Source organism: Pseudophryne corroboree, chromosome 6 (assembly GCF_028390025.1).
Source record: "Pseudophryne corroboree isolate aPseCor3 chromosome 6, aPseCor3.hap2, whole genome shotgun sequence".
Classification (NCBI taxonomy): Eukaryota; Metazoa; Chordata; class Amphibia; order Anura; family Myobatrachidae; genus Pseudophryne; species Pseudophryne corroboree.
Genome location: NC_086449.1, coordinates 830223839 through 830248156, shown reverse-complemented (window position 1 = coordinate 830248156; position 24318 = coordinate 830223839). Strand labels below are relative to the sequence as shown.

General features: G+C 49.7%; 1 protein-coding gene across 1 annotated transcript in view; it reads left to right on the top strand.

Moving 5' to 3' along the window:
* LOC134933848 (uncharacterized) overlaps positions 1-24318 on the top strand; it is a 316847-nt gene that overhangs the window by 125271 nt on the left and 167258 nt on the right. Inside the window, exon 3 of the mRNA XM_063929361.1 lies at positions 11313-11417. Coding sequence (XP_063785431.1) covers positions 11313-11417 — 105 coding nt within the window. The remainder of the gene's footprint in view (positions 1-11312; positions 11418-24318) is intronic.

Genomic DNA, 24318 nt, shown 5'->3' with positions numbered 1-24318 from the left:
GAGCGCCATTTTCCCTCACAGAATTACTGGTGGGAAGGCTCCCAGGCTCTCCCCTGCACTGCACTACAGAAACAGGGTTAAAACAGAGAGGGGGGGCACTTATTTGGCGATATGATTATATATATTAAGATGCTATAAGGGAAAACACTTATATAAAGGTTGTCCCTGTATAATTATAGCGTTTTGGTGTGTGCTGGCAAACTCTCCCTCTGTCTCCCCAAAGGGCTAGTGGGGTCCTGTCCTCTATCAGAGCGTGCGGTGTGTCGGTACGTGTGTGTCGACATGTATGAGGACGATGTTGGTGAGGAGGCGGAGCAATTGCCTGTAATTGTGATGTCACTCTCTAGGGAGTCGACACCGGAATGGATGGCTTATTTAGGAATTACGTGATAATGTCAACACGCTGCAAGGTCGATTGACGACATGAGACGGCCGGCAAACAAATTAGTACTTGTCCAGGCGTCTCAGACACCGTCAGGGGCTTTAAAACGCCCATTTACCTCAGTCGGTCGACACAGACACGGACATTGACTCCAGTGTCGACGGTGAAGAAACAAACGTATTTTCCTTTGGGGCCACACGTTACATGTTAAGGGCAATGAAGGAGGTGTTACATATTTCTGATACTACAAGTACCACAAAAAAGGGTATTATGTGGGGTGTGAAAAAACTACCTGTAGTTTTATTAAATCAGAAAAATTAATTGAGTGTGTGATGATGCGTGGGTTTCCCCCGATAGAAAATTATTGGCGGTATACCCTTTCCCGCCAGAAGTTAGGGCGCGTTGGGAAACACCCCTTAGGGTGGATAAGGCGCTCACACGCTTATCAAAACAAGTGGCGTTACCGTCTCCAGATACGGCCGCCCTCAAGGAGCCAGCTGATAGGAGGCTGGAAAATATTCTTAAACGTATATATACACATACTGGTGTTATACTGCGACCAGCAATCGCCTCAGCCTGGATGTGCAGCGCTGGGGTGGCTTGGTCGGATTCCCTGACTGAAAATATTGATACCCTTGACAGGGACAGTATTTTATTGACTATAGAGCATTTAAAGGATGCATTTCTATATATGCGAGATGCACAGAGGGATATTTGCACTCTGGCATCAAGAGTAAGTGCGGTGTCCATATCTGCCAGAAGATGTTTATGGACACGACAGTGGTCAGGTGATGCAGATTCCAGACGGCACATGGAAGTATTGCCGTATAAAGGGGCGGTCCATCGGACATGGTGGCCACGGCAACAGCTGGAAAATCCACCTTTTTACCCCAAGTCACATCTCAGCAGAAAAAGACACCGTCTTTTCAGCCTCAGTCCTTTCGTCCCAATAAGGGCAAGCGGGCTAAAGGCCAGTCATATCTGCCCAGGGATAGAGGAAAGGGAAGAAGACTGCAGCAGGCAGCCCATTCCCAGGAACAGAAGCCCTCCACCGCTTCTGCCAAGTCCGCAGCATGACGCTGGGGCCGTACAAGCGGACTCAGGTGCGGTGGGGGGTCGTCTCAAGAGTTTCAGCACGCAGTGGGCTCACTCGCAAGTGGACCCCTGGATCCTACAAGTAGTATCCCAGGGGTACAGATTGGAAATTCGAGACGTCTCCCCCTCGCAGGTTCCTGAAGTCTGCTTTACCAACGTCTCCCTCCGACAGGGAGGCAGTATTGGAAACAATTCACATGCTGTATTCCCAGCAGGTGATAATAAAAGTACCCCTCCTACAACAAGGAAAGGGGTATTATTCCACACTATATTGTGGTACTGAAGCCAGACGGCTCGGTGAGACATATTCTAAATCTGAAATATTTGAACACTTACATACAAAGGTTCAAATCAAGATGGAGTCACTCAGAGCAGTGATAGCGAACCAGGAAGAAGGGGACTATATGGTGTCACTGGACATCAGGGATGCTTACCTACATGTCCCAATTTGCCCTTCTCACCAAGGGTACCTCAGGTTCGTGGTACAGAACTGTCACTATCAGTTCAGACGCTGCCGTTTGGATTGTCCACGGCACCCCGGGTCTTTACCAAGGTAATGGCCGAAATGATGATTCTTCTTAAAAGAAAATGGACGATCTCCTGATAAGGGCAAGGTCCAGAGAACAGTTGGAGGTCGGAGTAGCACTATCTCAAGTAGTTCTATGACAGCACGGGTGGATTCTAAATATTCCAAAATCGCAGCTGTTTCCGACGACACGTCTGCTGTTCCTAGGGATGATTCTGGACACAGTCCAGAAACGGGTGTTTCTCCCGGAGAAGAAAGCCAGAGAGTTATCCGAGCTAGTCAGGAACCTCCTAAAACCAGGAAAAGTGTCAGTGCATCATTGCACAAGGGTCCTGGGGAAAATGGTGGCTTCTTACGAAGCGATTCCATTCGGTAGATTTCACGCAAGAACCTTTCAGTGGGATCTGCTGGAAAAATGGTCCGGATCACATCTTCAGATGCATCAGCGGATAACCCTGTCTCCAAGGACAAGGGTGTTTCTTCTGCGGTGGCTGCAGAGTGCTCATCTATTAAAGGGCCGCAGATTCGGCATTCAGGACTGGGTCCTGGTGACCACGGATGCCAGCCTGAGAGGCTGGGGAGCAGTCACACAAGGAAAAAATTTCCAGGGAGTGTGATCAAGTCTGGAGACTTCTCTCCACATAAATATACTGGAGCTAAGGGCAATTTTACAATGCTCTAAGCTTAGCAAGACCTCTGCTTCAAGGTCAGCCGGTATTGATCCAGTGGGACAACATCACGGCAGTCGCCCACGTAAACAGACAGGGCGGCACAAGAAGCAGGAGGGCAATGGCAGAAACTGCAAGGATTCTTCGCTGGGCGGAAAATCATGTGATAGCACTGTCAGCAGTGTTCATTCCGGGAGTGGAAAACTGGGAAGCAGACTTCCTCAGCAGGCACGACCTCCACCCGGGAGAGTGGGGACTTCATCGGGAAGTCTTCCACATGATTGTGAACCGTTGGGAAAGACCAAAGGTGGACATGATGGCGTCCCGCCTGAACAAAAAACTGGACAGGTATTGCGCCAGGTCAAGAGACCCTCAGGCAATAGCTGTGGACGTTCTGGTAACACCGTGGGTGTACCAGTCGGTGTATGTGTTCCCTCCTCTGCTTCTCATACCCAAGGTACTGAGAATTATAAGACGTAGAGGAGTAAGAACTGTACTCGTGGCTCCGGATTGGCCAAGAAGGACTTGGTAACCGGAACTTCAAGAAATGCTCACAGAGGACTCATGGCCTCTGCCGCTAAGAAGGGACTTGCTTCAGCAAGTACCATGTCTGTTCCATGACTTACCGCGGCTGCGTTTGACGGCATGGCGGTGGAACGCCGGATCCTAAGGGAAAAAGGCATTCTGGAAGAGGTCATTCCTACCCTGGTCAAAGCCAGGAAGGAGGTGACCGCACAACATTATCACCACATGTGGCGAAAATATGTTGCGTGGTGTGAGGCCAGGAAGGCCCCACGAAGAAATTTCAACTCTGTCGATTCCTGCATTTCCTGCAAACAGGAGTGTCTATGGGCCTCAAATTGGGGTCCATTAAGGTTCAAATTGCGGCCCTGTCAATTTTCTTCCAGAAAAAATTTGGCTTCAGTTCCTGAAGTCCAGAAGTTTGTCAAGGGAGTACTACATATACAACCCCCTTTTGTGCCTCCAGTGGCACTGTGGGATCTCAACGTAGTTCTGGGATTTCTCAAATCACATTGGTTTAAACCGCTCAAATCTGTGGATTTGAAATATCTCACATGAAAAGTGACCATGCTGTTGGCCCTGGCCTCGGCCAGGCGAGTGTCAGAATTGGAGGCTTTGTCTCACAAAGCCCATATCTGATTGTCCATTCGGACAGGGCAGAGCTGCGGACTCGTCCCCAGTTTCTCCCTAAGGTGGTGTCAGCGTTTCACCTGAACCAGTTTATTGTGGTACCTGTGGCTGCTAGGGACTTGGAGGACTCCAAGTTGCTAGATGTTGTCAGGGCCCTGAAAATATAGGTTTCCAGGACGGCTGGAGTCAGGAAAACTGACTTGCTGTTATCCTGTAGGCACCCAAAGAACTGGGTGCTCTTGCTTTTAAGCAGACGATTGCTAGTTGGATGTGTAGTACAATTCAGCTTGCACATTCTTTGGCAGGCCTGCCACAGCCAAAATATGTAAATGCCCATTCCACAAGGAAGGTGGGCTCATCTTGGGCGGCTGCCCGAGGGGTCTCGGCTTTACAACTTTGCCGAGCTGCTACTTGGTCAGGGGCACACCCTGGCTGAGGAGGACCTGGAGTTCTCTCTTTCGGTGCTGCAGAGTCATCCGCACTCTCCCGCCCGTTTGGGAGCTTTGGTATAATCCCCATGGTCCTGACGGAGTCCCCAGCATCCACTTAGGACGTCCGAGAAAATAAGAATTTACTTACCGATAATTCTATTTCTCGTAGTCCGTAGTGGATGCTGGGCGCCCATCCCAAGTGCGGATTGTCTGCAATACTTGTACATAGTTATTGTTACAAAAATCGGGTTATTATTGTTGTGAGCCATCTTTTCAGAGGCTCCGCTGTTATCATGCTGTTAACTGGGTTCAGATCACAGGTTGTACGGTGTGATTGGTGTGGCTGGTATGAGTCTTACCCGGGATTCAAAATCCTTCCTTATTGTGTACGCTCGTCCGGGCACAGTATCCTAACTGAGGCTTGGAGGAGGGTCATAGGGGGAGGAGCCAGTGCACACCACCTGATCCTAAAGCTTTTACTTTTGTGCCCTGTCTCCTGCGGAGCCGCTATCCCCATGGTCCTGACGGAGTCCCCAGCATCCACTACGGACTACGAGAAATAGAATTATCGGTAAGTAAATTCTTATTTTTACAGTGAGACCTGCTGGCAACAGGCTCACTGCAACGAGGGACTAAGGGGAGAAGAAGCGAACCTACCTGCTTGCAGTTAGCTTGGGCTTCTTAGGCTACTGGACACCATTAGCTCCAGAGGGATCGACCGCAGGACCCGTCCTTGGTGTTCGTTCCCGGAGCCGCGCCGCCGTCCCCCTTACAGAGCCAGAAGCAAGAAGATGGTCCGGAAAATCGGCGGCAGAAGACTTCAGTCTTCACCAAGGTAGCGCACAGCACTGCAGCTGTGCGCCATTGCTCCTCATACACACTTCACACTCCGGTCACTGAGGGTGCAGGGCGCTTGGGGGGGGGGGGGGGGCGGGGCGCCCTGAGCAGCAATAATATCACCTTGGCTGGCAAAATAACCACAATATATAGCCCCAGAGGCTATATATGTGGTAATTACCCCTGCCAGAATACAGAAAAAAGCGGGAGTAAAGTCAGCCGAAAAAGGGGCGGAGTCATCTCCCTCAGCACACTGGCGCCATTATTCCCTCACAGTTCCGCTGGAAGGAAGCTCCCTGACTCTCCCCTGCAGTCTACACTACAGAAAGGGTAAAAAAGAGAGGGGGGGCACAGATTTGAGGCGCAGTAAATATTATAGCAGCTATAGGGGACATAATTCAGTTAGTCCCTGCATTATATAGCGCTCTGGTGTGTGCTGGCAGACTCTCTCTCTGTCTCCCCAAAGGGCTTTTGTGGGGTCCTGTCTCCTTTAAGAGCATTCCCTGTGTGTGTGTGCGGTGTCTCGGTACGGCTGTGTCGACATGTTTGATGAGGAGACTTATGTGGAGGCGGAGCAGATGCCTATAAATGTGATGTCACCCCCTGCGGGGCAGACACCTGATTGGATGGACTTATGGAAGGAATTACGTGCAAGTGTCGACTCCCTACATAAAAAATTTGACGACATGCCAAATGCGGGACAGCCGGCTTCTCAGCTCGTGCCTGCCCAGGCAATTCAAAGGCCATCAGGGGCTCTAAAACGCCCACTACCTCAGATGGCAGACACAGATGTCGACACGGATACTGATACCAGTGTCGACGACGATGAGTCAAATTTAATGTCCACTAAGGCCATTCGTGGCATGATTGAGGCAATGAAAGAGGTTTTACACCTTTCTGATATAAACCCAGGTACCTCAAAAAAGGGTATTATGTTTGGGGAGAAAAAACTACCAATAGTTTTTCCCCCATCTGAAGAATTAAATGAAGTGCGTGAAGAAGCGTAGGCTTTCCCTGATAAGAAATTGGTGATTTCAAAAAAATTACTAATGGCGTTCCCTTTCTCGCCAGAGGATAGGTCACGTTGGGAAACTCCCCCTAGGGTGGATAAAGCGCTCACACGTTTGTCTAAAAAGGTGGCACTACCGTCTCCGGATACGGCCGCCCTAAAGGAACCTGCTGATAGAAAGCAGGAGGCTATCCTAAAGTCTATATATACACACACTGGTGTTATACTGAGACCAGCTATTGCTTCAGCGTGGATGTGCAGTGCTGCTGCTGCTTGGTCAGATTCCCTGTCAGAAAATAATGACACCCTAGACAGGGACACTATATTGCTAACCGTAGAGCATATAAAAGACTCTGTCTTGTACATGAGAGATGCACAGAGGGAGATCTGCTGGCTGGCATCTAAAATAAGTGCATTGTCCATTTCTGCTAGGAGAGGCTTATGGCAGTGGACAGGGGATGCAGATTCTAAAAGGCACATGGAAGTTTTGCCTTATAAGGGTGAGGAGTTATTCGGGGATGGTCTCTCAGACCTTGTTTCCACAGCAACAGCTGGGAAGTCAGCATTTTTACCCCATGTCCCCTCACAGCCTAAGAAAGCGCCGTATTATCAGGTACAGTCCTTTCAACCCCAGAAAAACATGTGGGGAAAAGGCGGGTCCTTTCTGTCTAGAGGCAGAGGAAGGGGAAAAAAGCTGCACCACGCAGCAGGTTCCCAGGAACAAAAGTCCTCCCCCGCTTCTTCCAAATCCGCCGCATGACGGTGGGGCTCCACAGGCGGAGCCAGGTACGGTGGGGGGCCGCCTCAAAAATTTCAGCGATCAGTGGGTTCGCTCACGGGTGGATCCCTGGATCCTTCAAGTAGTATCTCCGGGGTACAAGCTGGAATTCGAGGCGCCTCCCCCCCGCCGTTTCCTCAAATCGGCCTTACCGACAACTCCCTCGGGCAGGGAGGCTGTACTAGAGGCAATTCACAAGCTGTATTCCCAGCAGGTGATAGTCAAAGTACCCCTACTTCAACAAGGACGGGGTTACTATTCCACACTGTTTGTGGTACCGAAACCGGACGGTTCGTTGAGACCCATTTTAAATTTGAAATCCTTGAACACAAAAAAGATTCAAGTTCAAGATGGAATCGCTCAGGGCGGTTATTGCAAGCCTGGACGAGGGGGATTACATGGTATCTCTGGACATCAAGGATGCTTACCTGCATGTCCCAATTTACCTTCCTCACCAGGAGTACCTCAGATTTGTGGTACAGGATTGCCATTACCAATTCCAGACACTACCGTTTGGACTGTCCACGGCACCGAGGGTGTTTACCAAAGTAATGGCAGAAATTATGATACTCCTTCGAAAAAAGGGAGTTTTAATTATCCCGTACTTGGACGATCTCCTAATAAAGGCGAGGTCCAGGGAGCAGTTACTGGTCGGAGTAGCACTATCTCGGGAAGTGCTGCAACAGCATGGCTGGATTCTAAACATTCCAAATTCACAACTGGTTCCTTCCACACGCTTACTGTTCCTGGGGATGATTCTGGACACAACAGAAAAAAGTGTTTCTCCTGCAGGAGAAAGCCGAGGAGCTGTCTTCTCTAGTCAGAGACCTCCTAAAACCAAAACGGGTATCGGTGCATCACTGCACACGAGTCCTGGGAAAAATGGTGGCTTCGTACGAAGCAATTCCATTCGGCAGGTTCCATGCAAGGACCTTCCAGTGGGACCTCTTGGACAAGTGGTCGGGATCGCATCTTCAGATGCATCAACTGATAACCCTGTCTCCAAGGACCAGGGTGTCTCTACTGTGGTACTGTGGTGACTGCAGAGTGCTCATCTTCTAGTGGGCCGCAGTTTCGGCATACAGGACTGGGTCCTAGTGACCACGGATGCCAGCCTTCGGGGCTGGGGCGCAGTCACACAGGGAAGAAACTTCCAGGGACTTTTGTCAAGTCAGGAGTCGTCCCTACACATAAACATTCTGGAACTGAGGGCCATTTACAATGCCCTAAGTCGGGCAAGACCCCTGCTTCAAAACCAGCCGGTTCTGATCCAATCAGACAACATCACGGCAGTCGCCCATGTAAACCGACAGGGCGGCACAAGAAGCAGGGTGGTCATGGCAGAAGCCACAAGGATTCTCCGATGGGCGGAAAATCACGTACTAGCACTGTCAGCAGTGTTCATTCCGGGAGTGGACAACTGGGAAGCAGACTTCCTCAGCAGACATGACCTACACCCGGGAGAGTGGGGACTTCATCCAGAAGTCTTCCTACTGTTGGTAAACCGCTGGGAAAGGCCACTGGTGGACATGATGGCGTCCCGCCTCAACAAGAAGCTAAAGAGATATTGCGCCAGGTCAAGGGACCCTCAGGCGATAGCTGTGGACGCTCTAGTGACACCGTGGGTGTACCAGTCGGTTTATGTGTTCCCTCCTCTGCCCAAAGGTACTGAGAATAATAAGAAGGCGAAGAGTAAGAACGATACTCGTGGTTCCGGATTGGCCAAGAAGAGCTTGGTACCCGGAACTTCAAGAAATGTTATCAGAGGACCCATGGCCTCTACCGCTCAGACAGGATCTGCTACAGCAGGGGCCCTGTCTGTTCCAAGACTTACCGCGGCTGTGTTTGACGGCATGGCGGTTGAATTCCGGATCCTAAAGGAAAAGGGCATTCCGGAGGAAGTCATTCCTACGCTGATAAAAGCCAGGAAAGAAGTAACCGCAAACCATTATCACCGCATTTGGCGGAAATATGTTGCGTGGTGTGAGGCCAGGAAGGCCCATACAGAGGAATTTCAGCTGGGTCGTTTTCTGCACTTCCTACAGTCAGGAGTGACTATGTGCCTAAAATTGGGTTCCATTAAGGTCCAGATTTCGGCTCTGTCGATTTTCTTCCAGAAAGAACTGGCTTCACTGCCTGAAGTTCAGACTTTTGTAAAGGGAGTGCTTCATATTCAGCCCCCTTTTGTGCCTCCTGTGGCACCTTGGGATCTCAATGTGGTATTGAATTTCCTGAAATCACATTGGTTTGAACCACTTAAAACCGTGGATCTCAAGTATCTCACGTGGAAAGTGGTCATGTTATTGGCCTTGGCTTCGGCCAGGCGTGTGTCAGAGTTGGCGGCTTTGTCATGTAAAAGCCCTTATCTGATTTTCCATATGGATAGGGCAGAATTGAGGACTCGTCCCCAGTTTCTCCCTAAGGTGGTATCGGCTTTTCACTTGAACCAACCTATTGTGGTGCCTGCGGCTACTAGGGACTTGGAGGATTCCAAGTTACTGGACGTAGTCAGGGCCTTGAAAATGTATGTTTCCAGGACGGCTGGAGTCAGGAAAACTGACTCGCTTTTTATCCTGTATGCACCCAATAAAATAGGTGCTCCTGCTTCTAAGCAGACTATTGCTCGCTGGATTTGTAGCACAATTCAGCTGGCGCATTCTGCGGCTGGATTGCCGCATCCTAAATCGGTGAAAGCCCATTCCACGAGGAAGGTGGGCTCATTTTGGGCGGCTGCCCGAGGGGCCTCGGCTTTACAACTTTGCCGAGCTGCTACTTGGTCAGGGGCAAACACGTTTGCTAAATTCTACAAATTTGATACCCTGGCTGAGGAGGACCTTGAGTTCTCTCATTCGGTGTTGCAGAGTCATCCGCACTCTCCCGCCCGTTTGGGAGCTTTGGTATAATCCCCATGGTCCTCACAGAGTCCCCAGCATCCACTAGGATGTCAGAGAAAATAAGATTTTACTCACCGGTAAATCTATTTCTCGTAGTCCGTAGTGGATGCTGGGCGCCCATCCCAAGTGCGGATTGTCTGCAATACTTGTATATAGTTATTGCCTAACTAAAGGGTTATTGTTGAGCCATCTGTTGAGAGGCTCAGTTGTATTTCATACTGTTAACTGGGTTTAATATCACAAGCTATTCGGTGTGATTGGTGTGGCTGGTATGAGTCTTACCCGGGATTCAAAATCCTTCCTTACTGTGTCAGCTCTTCCGGGCACGGTATCCTAACTGAGGTCTGGAGGAGGGGCATAGAGGGAGGAGCCAGTGCACACCAGGTAGTACCAAATCTTTCTTTTAGTGTGCCCAGTCTCCTGCGGAGCCCGTCTATTCCCCATGGTCCTTACGGAGTCCCCAGCATCCACTACGGACTACGAGAAATAGATTTACCGGTGAGTAAAATCTTATTTTTTATTTTTTTTTATATACTTTTATAATATTCTGTTAATATGGAGTGAATTAAACTTAGTAAATGCCAGATTTGCGGTCAAATTCAAACAATTATATGTGGTTGATTGCAATCTAAAAAAAAAACAAAAAGCATCTGCTATGCATCAGTTTTGACTAAAATTTGTCACCTGCCTTTATACCTGTCAGATGTCAACTCCCTATTCTGCGGCGCATTCGCCGGAAATTTGTGTCTGATTTGTACAGGTCAGATCTATGCAGGCTTCGTGTATAAGGGGGTAAAAAACAACATGGGGTACCCCCTCCCCAAAGAAGTAACCAGCCCTGGGCCTCTGAGCCTAGGCTGGTATTGGGAAACAGCATGGGGTCCCCCTTATTTTCCAATAACTACCACTTTGTTTAACTAGCCAGGACAGCTGACCCTATAGTAGGGGGAACTCGGTGTGGGGGGAACCCTACACCGTAACGTCAACTAGCCCCACACTGGTCAGTCCAGGGCTGGAGTTTCTTGTTGATCTCTCCTGAAGGCCAGGGCTTTTCTCTGCACCCTCTGGGCTTTGAATGCAAAGGTAATAGTCCTAAATAAATGGTTAAATAATATTATTCACTACAGGTCCCAGCAATACTGCACAGGCATGTTGAACCACAAGTGCTAGCATGCCTGGACATCAAGGGTCCGCTGACCTCTGTATACCATGCCATTCTTCTTTTTCAACTTGAACACTTTTAAATCTTACTAACAAAACAAGTGGTCTCCTGGGTCATAAACCCGAAAGTCATTTATTGTAAGAGCTGCCCCAGCAGATAAGGCTTCCTCCATATCAGTGCTCATTGGTGCCAGTATGCAGGAAAATGAGGGCAGAATGTATGCAATTCTCGCATGGGGCACTGATGGTCGAGTTTGAGAACCTATGAATCGGTGCCAAGAGACCTCCAGTCTGTGTCTTTCAGTTGCGACCATGTCAGGAAAAGATTAGCTTGGCAAGTGATTAAGCAAATATCTTTGTGATTCCATCTTTCTTAAAGCAGGGCCAGCAACCTTCCCGGCCCCTTGGAGACCGAAACCGTTTAGATTCTTTGAAAGAAAACCGAGCTGGAGCGAAGCCAAAGGCGCTGCAGTCTGCACAACAGGTAATCTGTTTTCCTCCAGGTAATCCTTTTCTATATAGGGTGGTTTTAACTGGGCTAGGTAAGGAACGTGGTGCTAACCTATGTAGCGTTTTTACGTAGAATTACATTTTAAAAAAGACTTCCTTAAAACTGGTTAAGGGTGTCTCCTTCCAGCGTGGTCAGGAATATGGAAAGGTGACATTTTTTACTCTTACGTCCTAGAGGATGCTGGGGTCCATATTGGTACCATGGGGTATTGACTGGTCCTTCGGGAGCCACTGGCACTTTGAGTTTAATAGTGTGGGCTGGCTCCTCCCTCTATGCCCCTCGTACCACATTCCGTTTAGAAAATGTGCCCGGTGTAGCCGGTCACAGCTAGAGGAGCTTCTAGGAGGTTTTATTAGTTTTATTAATTTTCTAAGACTATTGGGTACAGGAAGGCTGCTGGCAACAGCCTCCCTGCTTCACGGGACTTAGGGGGGTAGTAGGAACCAACTCTTGCAGTTAATGGTTCTCTATCTCCACTGACGGGATACTGAGCTCCTGAGGGTGCTGATTGCAAGCTAACGAGGCGACCGCTCACTCCCGCAGCATAGCTGCCACCCCGTAACAGATCCAGAAGAAAGAACAGTGGTGAGTACAGTGCCGGCGTCCCGGTTAGCGGGTCGCCTGCGGGTATGGCGGCACAAGGGTGGGCTTCAGCTCTGACAGGCTGCGCTGCATGAAGGCTCAGCAACACACAGTATAGGCGCTTGAGGGGCGTCCTGGGCTAGCGCGATCACCCTAAAACTGGTCCAAACAGCTAACTGGCTAATCCCGCTGTTAGCATACAAATTCTCCTGCCAGTATAATCAAAATTGTGCGGGAAGCTGCGCGCCATTACAGGGGGCGGGGCTTCTTCTCAGAGCAGATCCAGCACTCACCAGCGCCATTTTCTCCCTGCAGATCACTGAAGCAAGGACGCTGACGGGGAGCGCTGACCTCCTCATAACGCCAGTTATCTTCTGCGTTACCAGGGTGTTACAGACGGGAAAGGGGGGGGGGAGAGAATATGTAGTTAGTACTAAATAGCCTATTAAGGTTGGTTAGTCAGCGCCGGGCTTTTATCATAGTAACTGCCCGCAGAGGCGCCGTGTGGCTGTCTCCTTATACTCTGACTCTGAGGGTACTCTGGGGGGAAACGGTATCTGACATTTTCCTGTGTGTGTCTCACTTTACCATGTCTAAGGACTCTGTGTCCTGTGCTGCAGAGTGTTTATCTTCTCCTGAAGAGTCTGTTCCATGTACTCAGGACTGCAATGTACTTTCCCAGCCTTCTGAATCTGAACCCCCATGGGTGGATTCTTTAAGAGATATGATATCCCAGATTTCAACAAGGATGTCACATACTGAGAAAAAACAGTTTTTGAGAATCTGGAGGGTTTGACATACTCAGCCCCCACTGCTTTGTCCAAGAACCCCCCTACATTAAGGTACCTGAGCAGGTAGAGCAATCTTATTTTACGGACAGTAAGAAATCCTTGCTTACATTCCCAGCTTCTAAAGAGTTAAACTCTGTTTGAAAAATCCTGGGAAAATCCAGAGATAAAATTCCAGATCCCAAAGACTGTTCTCATTGCTTTCCCTTTCCCTGAAGAAGACAGGAAAAAGTGGGAAAACCCCCTATAGTAGATGCTTCTGTTTCTAGGTTGTCAAAGGTGGTTTTCTCTAACGTCCTAGTGGATGCTGGGAACTCCGTAAGGACCATGGGGAATAGACGGGCTCCGCAGGAGACTGGGCACTCTAAAGAAAGATTAGGTACTAACTGGTGTGCACTGTCTCCTCTCTCTATGCCCCTCCTCCAGACCTCAGTTAGAATCTGTGCCCGGCCAGAGCTGGGTGCTCCTCGTGGGCTCTCCTGAGCCTGCTAGCAAAAAAGTATTTGTTAGGTTTTTTTATTTTCAGTGAGCTTCTGCTGGCAACAGACTCACTGCTACGTGGGACTGAGGGGAGAGGAGCAAACCTACCTATCTGCAGCTAGGTTGCGCTTCTTAGGCTACTGGACACCATTAGCTCCAGAGGGATCGAACACAGGTACCTAACCTCGATCGTCCGTTCCCGGAGCCACGCCGCCGTCCCCCTCGTAGAGCCAGAAGAAAAGAAGCAGCAGAAGCATGAAGACATCGAAATCTGCGGCAGAAGACTCCTGTCTTCACATAAGGTAGCGCACAGCACCGCAGCTGTGCGCCATTGCTCCCAGTACACCTTCACACTCCGGTCACTGTAGGGTGCAGGGCGCTGGGGGGGGGGGGGGGGGGCGCGGCGTGGCGCCCTGGGCAGCAATTTGAATGCCTTTTGGCATAAGAGTACATATATACAGTCAGAGACTGTATATATGTACAAACCCCCGCCATTTTCTCTGACGTCCTAGTGGATGCTGGGTACTCCGTAAGGACCATGGGGAATAGACGGGCTCCGCAGGACACTGGGCACTCTAAAAGAAAGATTAGGTACTATCTGGTGTGCACTGGCTCCTCCCTCTATGCCCCTCCTCCAGACCTCAGTTAGAATCTGTTCCCGGCTCGAGCTGGTTGCACACTAGGGGCTCTCCTGAGCTCCTAGTAAAGAAAGTATTTATTAGGTTTTTTATTTTCAGTGAGATCTGCTGGCAACAGACTCACTGCTACGAGGGACTTAGGGGAGAGAAGCGAACCCACCTGCTTGCAGCTAGCTTGGGCTTCTAGGCTACTGGACACCATTAGCTCCAGAGGGATCGAACACAGGCCCAGCCTTGGTCGTCCGGTCCCGGAGCCGCGCCGCCGTCCCCCTTGCAAAGCCAGAAGACGGAAGATTCCGAGGAGAAAATCGTCGGCTGAAGACTTCGGTCTTCATTAAGGTAGCGCACAGCACTGCAGCTGTGCGCCATTGCTCCCCATGCACACCACATACTCCGGTCATTGATGAGTGCAGGGCGCTGGGGGGGGGGGGGCGCGCCCTGGGCTGCAATTAGAGTACCTTAACATGGCAAAAAAACACATAATATAGTCTAATAAACTATATATGTGTAAAAATCCCCTGCCATAATATTAATAAAAGAGCGGGATAAGCCCGCCGAGAAGGGGGTGGGGCTATCTCCCTCAGCACACTGGCGCCATTTTCTCTTCACAGTTCCGCTGGAAGACAGCTCCCCAGGCTCTCCCCTGCAGTTTCCAGGCTCAAAGGGTTAAAAAGAGAGGGGGGGGGGCACTAAATTTAGGCGCAAACTATACATGTTAAGCAGCTATAGGAAACAATCACTTTCTGTAATAATGTAAATCCCTAATTATATAGCGCTGTGGTGTGTGCTGGCATACTCTCTCTCTGTCTCCCCAAAGGACTTTGTGGGGTCCTGTCCTCAGTCAGAGCATTCCCTGTGTGTGGTGTGTCGGTACGGCTGTGTCGACATGTTTGATGAGGAGGCTTATGTGGAGGCGTAGCAGGTGCCGATAAATGTGCTGTCACCCCCTGCGGGGTCGACACCAGAGTGGATGGATATGTGGACGGTATTAACCGACAGTGTCAACTCCTTACATAAAGGATGGATAACGTAACAGCCGTGGGACAGCCGGCTTCTCAGTCCGTGCCTGCCCAGGCGTCTCAAAGACCATCAGGGGCTCACAAACGCCCGCTACCTCTGATGGCGGATACAGATGTCGACACGGAGTCTGACTCCAGTGTCGACGAGGATGAGACATATACACAATCCACAAGGGGCATCCGTTGCATGATTACGCCAATGAAAAATGTTACACATTTCTGACATTAACCCAGGTACCACTAAAAAGGGTATTATGTTTGGGGAGAAAAAGCAGCCAGTGTTTTTTCCCCCATCAGATGAGTTGAATGAAGTGTGTGAAGAAGCGTGGGGTTCCCCCGATAAGAAACTGGTAATTTCTAAAAAGTTACTGATGGCGTACCCTTTCCCGCCAGAGGATAGGTCACGTTGGGAGATATCTCCTAGGGTGGATAAGGCGCTCACGCTTGTCAAAAAAGGTGGCACGCCGTCTCAGGATACGGTTGCCTTGAAGGAGCCTGCTGATAGAAAGCTGGAGGCTATCCTGAAGTCTGTATATACACACTCAGGTACTATACTGAGACCTGCAATTGCTTCAGCATGGATGTGTAGTGCTGCTGCAGCGTGGTCTGATACCCTGTCAGATAATATTGATACCCTCGACAGGGATACTATTTTGCTAACCATAGAGCATATTAAAGACATTGTCTTATATATGAGGGATGCACAGAGGGTTATTTGCCGGCTGGCATCTAGAATTAATGCAATGTCCATTTCTGCCAGGAGGGTATTATGGACTCGGCAGTGGACAGGTGATGCTGATTCTAAAAGGCACATGGAGGTTTTGCCTTATAAGGGTGAGGATTTGTTTGGGGATGGTCTCTCGGACCTCGTATCCACAGCAACAGCTGGGAAATCGACATTTTTACCTCAGGCGCTCCCTCACAACCTAAGAAAGCACCGTACTATCAGGTACAGTCCTTTCGGCCTCAGAAAAGCAAGCGGATCAAAGGTGCTTCCTTTCTGCCCAGAGGCAGGGGGGAGAGGGGAAAAAGCTGCACCAGACAGCCAGTTCCCAGGAACAAAAATCCTCCCCTGCTTCTACTAAGTCCACCGCATGACGCTGGGGCTCCACAGACGGAGCCAGGTGCGGTGGGGGCGCGTCTCCGGAACTTCAGCGACCAGTGGGTTCGCTCACAGGTGGATCTCTGGGTTCTACAAGTGGTATCTCAGGGATACAAGCTGGAATTCGAGGCGTCTCCCCCTCGCCGTTACCTCAAATCAGCCTTGCCAGCTACTCCCCAGGACAGGGAGGTAGTACTGCCGGCAATTCACAAGCTGTACCTCCAGCAGGTGATAATCAAAGTTCCCCTCCTTCAACAGGGACGGGGTTACTATTCCACAATGTTTGTGGTAACGAAACCAGACGGTTCGGTGATACCCATTCTAAAATTGAAATCCTTGAACACTTATATAAGGAAGTTCAAGTTCAAAATGGAATCGCTCAGGGCGGTTATTGCAAGCCTGGAAGAGGGGGATTACATGGTTTCACTGGACATCATGGATGCTTACCTATATGTCCCCATTTACCCACCTCACAAGGAGTACCTCAGGTTTGTGGTACAGGACTGTCATTACCAATTCCAGACGTTGCCGTTCGGTCTGTCCACGGCACCGAGGGTGTGTTCCAAGGTAATGGCTAAAATGATGATACTCCTTCGATAGAAGGGAGTTATAATTATCCTGTACATGGACGATCTCCTTATAAAGGCAAGGTCCAAGGAGCAGTCGTTGATCGGAGTAGCACTATCTCAGGAAGTGCTACAACAGCACGGCTGGATTCTGAATATCCCAAAGTCGCAGCTGGTTCATACGACGCGTCTGCTGATATTGGGCATGTTTCTGGACACAGAACAGTAGAAGGTGTTTCTCCCGGAGGAGAAGGCCAAGGAGTTGTCATCTCTGGTCAGAGACCTCCTGCAACCAAAACAGGTGTCGGTGCATCATTGCACGCGAATCCTGGAAAAGATGGTAGCTTCCATGCATCCATGGTAGGTTCCATGCAAGGGATTTTCAGTGGGACCTGTTAGACAAGTGAGGATCGCATCTTCAGATGCATCGGCTGATCACCCTGTCCCCGAGGGCCAGGGTGTCCCTGCTGTGGTGGCTGCAGAGTGCTCATCTTCTCGAGGGCCGCAGATTCGGCATTCAGGACTGGGTCCGGGTGACCACGGATGCAAGCCTCCGAGGTTGGGGAGCAGTCACTCAGGGAAGAAACTTCCAAGGACAATGGTCGAGTCAGGAGACTTCCCTACACATAAATATTCTGGACCTAAGGGCCATTTACAATGCCGTAAGGCAAGCAGAACCCCTGCTTCAAAACCAGCCTGTGCTGATTCAGTCAGACAACATCACGGCTGTCGCCCATGTAAACCGACAAGGCGGCACAAGAAGCAGGATGGCGTTGGCAGAAGCCACAAGGATTCTCCGATGGGCGGAGTATCACGTGCTAACACTGTCAGCAGTGTTCATTCCGGGTGTGGAAAACTAGGAAGCAGACTTCCTCAGCAGGCACGACCTCCACCCGGGAGAGTGGGGACTTCATCCGGAAGTCTTCACGCAGATTGTGAACCGTTGGGAACGGCCACAGGTGGACATGATGGCGTCCCGCCTCAACAAAAAGCTAAAAAAGTATTGCGCCAGGTCAAGAGACCCTCAGGCGATAGCTGTGGATGCACTAGTGACACCGTGGGTGTACCAGTCGGTTTGTGTTCCCTCCTCTTCCTCTTATACCCAAGGTACTGAGGATAGGAGGTAATAGAGGAGTAAGAACTATACTAGTAGTTCCGGATTGGCCAAGAAGAACTTGGTACCCAGAACTACAAGTAATGAGGACCCATGGCCTCTGTCTCTGACAGGACCTGTTACTGCAGGGGCCCTGTCTGTTCCAAGACATAACGCGGCTGCGTTTGAAGGCTTGGCGGTTGAACGCCGGATCCTTACGGAAAAGGGCGTTCCAGATGAAGTGATTCCTACGCTGTTAAAGGCTAGGAGAGACGCTGCCTGAAGTTCAGACGTTGTTAAGGGAGTGCTGTATATTCAGCCCCTTTTTGTGCCTCCAGAGGCACCTTGGGATCACATTGTTTTGAGCCACTTCAGAACGTGGAGTTGAAAAGTGGTTATATATATATATATATATATATATATATATATATATATATATATATATATATATATATATATATATATAAATATAAATATTTGGCTTCGGCTAGGCGTGTGTCAGAATTGGCGGCTTTGTCGTGTGAAAGCCCTTATCTGATCTTCCATAGGGACGGGGCAGAATTGAGGATTCGTCCCCAATTTCTCCCTAAGGTGGTATCAGCGTTTCATTGAACCAACCTATTGTGGTGCCTGCGGCTACTAGGGACTTGGAGGCCTCCAAGTTGCTGGATGTAGTCCGGGCCCTGAAAATCTGTTTCCAGGACGGCTAGAGTCAGAAATGCTGACTCGATGTTTATCCTGCATGCACCCGACAAGCTGGGTGTTCCTGCTTCTAAGCAGACTATTGCTCGCTGGATCTGTAGCACGATTCACCTTGCACATTCTGCGGCTGGACTGCCGCATCCTAAATCAGTAAAAGCCCATTCCACGAGGAAGGGGGCTCTTCTTGGGCGGCTGCCCAAGGGGTCTCTGCATTACAACTTTGCCGAGCTGCTACCTGGTCGGGGTCAAACACGTTTGCAAAATTCTACAAGTTTGATACCCTGGCTGAGGAGGACCTTGAGTTTGCTCATTCGGTGCTGCAGAGTCATCCGCACTCTCCTGCCCGTTTGGGAGCTTTGGTATAATCCCCATGGTCCTTACGGAGTACCCAGCATCCACTAGGACGTCAGAGAAAATAAGAATTTACTCACCGGTAATTCTATTTCTCGTAGTCCGTAGTGGATGCTGGGCGCCCATCCCAAGTGCGGACTTTCTGCAATACGTGTATATGGTTATTGCTTGATTAAAGGGTTATTGTTCTGAGGCATCCGTTGAGTGATGCTCAGTTTGTTCATACTGTAAACTGGGTATGGTTATCACAAGTTGTACGGTGTGATTGGTGTGGCTGGTATGAGTCTTACCCGGGTTTCCAAAAATCCTTTCCTTGTTATGTCAGCTCTTCCGGGCACAGTTTCCTTAACTGAGGTCTGGAGGAGGGGCATAGAGGGAGGAGCCAGTGCACACCAGTTAGTACCTAATCTTTCTTTAGAGTGCCCAGTCTCCTGCGGAGCCCGTCTATTCCCCATGGTCCTTACGGAGTTCCCAGCATCCACTACGGACTACGAGAAATAGAATTACCGGTGAGTAAATTCTTATTACCTGTCCCTGTTTCAACCGCTTTAAGAGAGCAGGCTGCCCGCAAGATTAAGACTACGCTCAAATCACTATACATGACTACTGGCGTAGCTTTACGGCCTACCATTGCTTGTGCGTGGCTTTCTATAGCCATAGTAAAGTGGTCCGGCACATTACTTGAAGACTTTGATACTATGGATAGATGTGACATTGAATTGTTTTTGCGTCACATACAGGATTCTGCAGGTTTCATGGTGGAGGCCATGAAGGACCTTGGCATGCTGAATGCGAGGATTACTTCCATGGCGGCCTCGGCACGCAGAGGACTCTGGCTGCGCCTATGGACTGCGGATGCAGAATCTAAGAAAAGTGTGGAGAACCTACCCTTCACAGGTCAGGCTCTGTTTGGGGACGCATTGGATTTCCACGGCAACTGCGGGTAAGTCAACCTTTCTCCCCTCAGCAGCACCACGGGCTAGGAAATCTTATCCTACGTCTAGACTGCAGTCCTTTCGGACCACAAAATTTAAAAAGTCCAAACCCCCTCCACCTTCTTTTGGGGAGGTTGGGGTAAATCCAGAAAACCTGCACCAACAGGATCTCGGGAACAGAAACCAGGTTCTGCTTCCTCCAAATCTTCTGCATGACGGTGGACCTCCCAGCCTGGAGATCGCGCAGGTGGAAGCGAGACTGAGCGATTTCAGTCATATCTAGGTGTCGTCATGCCTAGACCCCTGGGTAACAGATATTGTTGTCCAGGGGTACAGACTGGAGTTTCAAGAACTTACACCTCACAGATTCTTCAAATCAGGCTTACCAGCTTCGCTGACGGAAAGCGCTACCCTACAGGAGGCCATTCAAAAATTGGTTCAAACAAATGTCATTGTTCCAATTCCACCTCACCTACAACACAAGGGTTAATACTCAAGCCTGTTTGTGGTACTGAAACCGGACGGTTCAGTAAGGCCGATACTAAACCTAAAATTATTGAACCCCCTTCTTGAGGGAATTCAAATTCAAGATGGATTTTCTGAGAGTGGTGATCTCAGGTCTGGAGGAGGGGGAATTCCTGGTATCCCTGGATATCAAGGATGCATACCTTCACGTTCCGATCTGGCTGCTTCACCAGGCTTACCTCAGATTTGCGCTGCTGGACTGTCTCTATCCGTTCCAGGCACTGCCATTTGGCCTCTCCACTGGACCGAGGGTGTTCACCAAGGTCATAGCTGAGATGATGATCCTCCAAGCAGGGAGTGAACATAATTCCATATCTGGACGATCTGCTGATAAAGGCATCTTCCAGGGAGAAGCGGTTATAGAATATTGCTCTCTCAACTCAACTACTCCAGGCTCATGGGTGGATCCTGAACCTTCCAAAGTCTCTCATTTGGAACCGACAAGGAGACTGCCCTTCCTGGGGATGATAATCAACACGGAAATGCAGAGGGTGTTTCTACCACTGGAGAAAGTGTTGGTGATCCAATCAATGGTCCGGGTTGTCTTGAAGCCAGCCCTAGTATCGGTTCATCAGTGCATTCGCCTTCTGGGAAAGATGGAGGCCTCCTACGAAGCTCTACAGTATGGAAGATTCCATGCACGGTTCTTCCAGCTGGATCTCCTGGACAAGTGGTCAGGATCACATTTTCACATGCACCAGCGGATACGTCTGTCTCCAAAGGACAGAATTTCACTCCACTCCTCTGGTGGCTGCAATCTTCTCACCTACTCGAGGGCCGCGGGTTTGGGATTCAGAATTGGATTATTTTAACCACAGATGCAAGCCTTAGAGGTTGGGGAGCAGTCACCCAGGGAAAAAACTTCCAAGGAAAGTGGTCAAGAATCTCTCCTTCCAATAAACATTCTGGAACGAAGGGCAATATACAACTGCCTTCTACAAGCGGTGCATCTTCTACAAGATCGAGCCATTCAGGTTCAGTCGGATAACGTCACAGCTGTGTCCTACATAAACAGGCAGGGTGGAACGAAGAGCAGGGCGGCGATGTCAGAGGTAACAAGAATCCTTCTCTGGGCAGAAAAACCACGCGCTGGCGCTGTCGGCAATCTTCATTCCGGGAGTGGACTACTGGGAAGCAGACTTCCTTAGCAGACACTATCTCCATCCAGGAGAATGGGGCCTCCACCCGGAGGTGTTCGCAGAGGTAACAAGCCGATGGGGTGTACCTCAGATAGACTTGATGGCCTCTGTCTTCAACAAGACGCTTCGGAGGTACTGTTCCAGGTCACGAGACCCGCAAGCAGTGGCGGTGGACGCCCTGTTAACTCCGTGGGTGTTCCAGTCGGTGTACGTGTTTCCTCCACTTCCACTCATCCCAAGGATTCTCAAACTTCTAAAAAGAACAAGAGTTCCGGCGATCCTCATTGCTCCGGACTGGCCCAGAAGGGCTTGGTACGCGGATCTTCTGACATTGCTGCTTGAGGATTTGAGGCCTCTTCGCGAGGACCTTCTGCTACATGGGCCGTTTGCCTATCAAGGCTTACCGCGGCTACGTTTGATGGGATGGAGGTTGAACGCCAGATTTTAGCTCGGAAGGGCATTCCGAACAGAGTAATTCCTACTTTGATCTAAGCTAGGAAGGGGGTAAAGTCTAATCATTACCATCACATTTGGAGGAAATGTGTCTTGGTGTGAATCCAAGAAGTTTCCTATGTTGGATTTTCAACTGGGACGTTTTCTCCTCTTTCTGCAAGCTGGTGTGGATGTGGGCCTACGCTTGGGCTCCATTAAGGTCCATATTTTGGCCTTGTCCATTTTCTTCTAGAAACAATTGGCTGCTCTCCCTGAGGTTCAGACATTCTTGAAGGGAGTCCTGCACATCCAACCACCCTTTCTGCCTCCTACGGCACCTTAGGATCTTAATGTGGTGTTGCAGTGCCTGCAATCGGATTGGTTCCAACCTTTACAGGAGGTGGACTTTAAGTTTCTTACTTGGAAGGCAGTCACACTGTTGGCATTGGCATCTGCTAGACGTGTCTCTGAATTGGGGGCCTTGTCACACAAGCCCCTACTTGATTTTCCATGAAGATAGAGCGGAGCTCAGAACACGTGAGCAATTTCTTACAAAGGTTGTGTCGGCTTTTCATATCAACCAACCTATTGTGGTGCCAGTGGCTACTGACACCTCTATTTACCTCAAGTCCCTGGATGTTGTGAGGGCTTAGAAAATATATGTGAAGAGAACTGCTCATCGCAGGAAGTCGGACTCACTATTTGTCCTTTATGATCCCAACAAGATTTGGTGTCCTGCTTCTAAGCTGATCCAGCTTACTATCCAGCATGCTTATTCTACGGCAGGTTTGGCAAGACCAAAATCTGTTCAGGCCCCACTCTACGCGTAAGGTGGGTTCTTCCTGGGCGGCTGCCCGGGGTGTCTCGGCTATTCAGCTTTGCCGAGCGGCTACCTGGTCTGGGTCGAACACGTTTGCCAAGTTCTACAAGTTCGATACTTTGGCCTCTGAGGACCTAAAGTTTGGTTAATCAGTTCTGCACGAACCTCAGCACTCTACCTCCCGTTCTGGGAGCTTTGGACACATCCCCATGGTACTCATATGGACCCCAGCATCCTCTAGGATGTAAGAGAAAATAGGATTTTAATTACCTGCCAGTAAATCCTTTTCTCATAGTCCGTAGAGGATGCTGGGCGCCCGCCCAGTGCTTCATGTTCCTGCATGGTTACCTGGTTACGTTGTTGGTTCAGCTGTTACTGATTCGTTCCAAGTTGGTTAGCTTGGCTTTCCTTTTGTGATGTGTGAGCTGGTGTGAATCTCACCATTATCTGTGTATTTCCTTCTGTCGAAGTATGTCCCTCTCCTCGGGCACAGTTTCTAGACTGAGTCTGGTAGGAGGGGCATAGTGGGAGGAGCCAGCCCACACTACTAAACTCAAAGTGCCAATGGCTCCCAAAGGACCAGTCTATACGCCATGGTACTAAATGGACCCCAGCATCCTCTACGGACTACGAGAAAAGGATTTACCGGTAGGTAATTAAAATCCTATTATGTGTAGACCTTCATTTATATTGACAGCCTAATGACAACATGGCCAGAATGATGACCTTGTGAATGTCAACCATAGTATTGAAGCTGTACCCTAACCCTAATTGCAGAATAACCCCATGTGAAGTCTAATCCTAAATTCATGTCATCATTGAAATTGTCAACATTAGGTCTGTGTTGACCAGTGCCGTAACTAGGCATTTTAGCGCTGTGTGCAAGAAACGATAGTGGCGCCCCCTCCCAATGTAAGATATGGGCGTGGCTTAATGGGGAAGGGGCGTGGCCAAAAAATAATAGCAATTCATACTACGGTGCACAGTAGTCTACATTATTCAAATTACGCTGCACAGTAGCGCCCCTTTTATACATTACAATAGACAGCGTCCCCCTTTTTACACATTACAGCAGCAAGTCCCCCTTTTTACACATTGCGGCAGCTAGTCCCCCTTTTTACACATTGCGGCAGCCAGGCCCTTACACATTGCGGCAGCCAGGACCCCTTTTTACACATTACAGCAGCCAGTACTCCTTTTTACACATTGCGGCAGCTAGTCCCCCTTTTTACACATTGCGGCAGCCATGCCCCCTTTTTACACATTGCGGCATCCAGGCCCCCTTTTTACACATTACGGCAGCCAGTCCACCTTTTTACACATTGCGGCAGCCAGTCCCCTTTTTTACACATTGCGGCAGACGGGACCCCATTTTACACATTGCGGCATCCAGGCCCCCTTTTTACACATTACGGCAGCCAGTCCCCATTTTTACACATTGCGACAGCCAGTCCCCCTTTTTACACATTGCGGCATCCAGTCCCCCTTTTTACACATTACGGCAGCCAGGACCCCTTTTTACACATTGCGGCAGCCAGTCCTCTTTTTTACACATTGCGGCAGACTGGACCCCATTTTACACATTGCGGCATCCAGGCCCCCTTTTTACACATTACGGCAGCCAGTCCCCATTTTTACACATTGCGGCAGCCAGTCCCCCTTTTTACACATTGCGGCATCCAGTCCCCCTTTTTACACATTG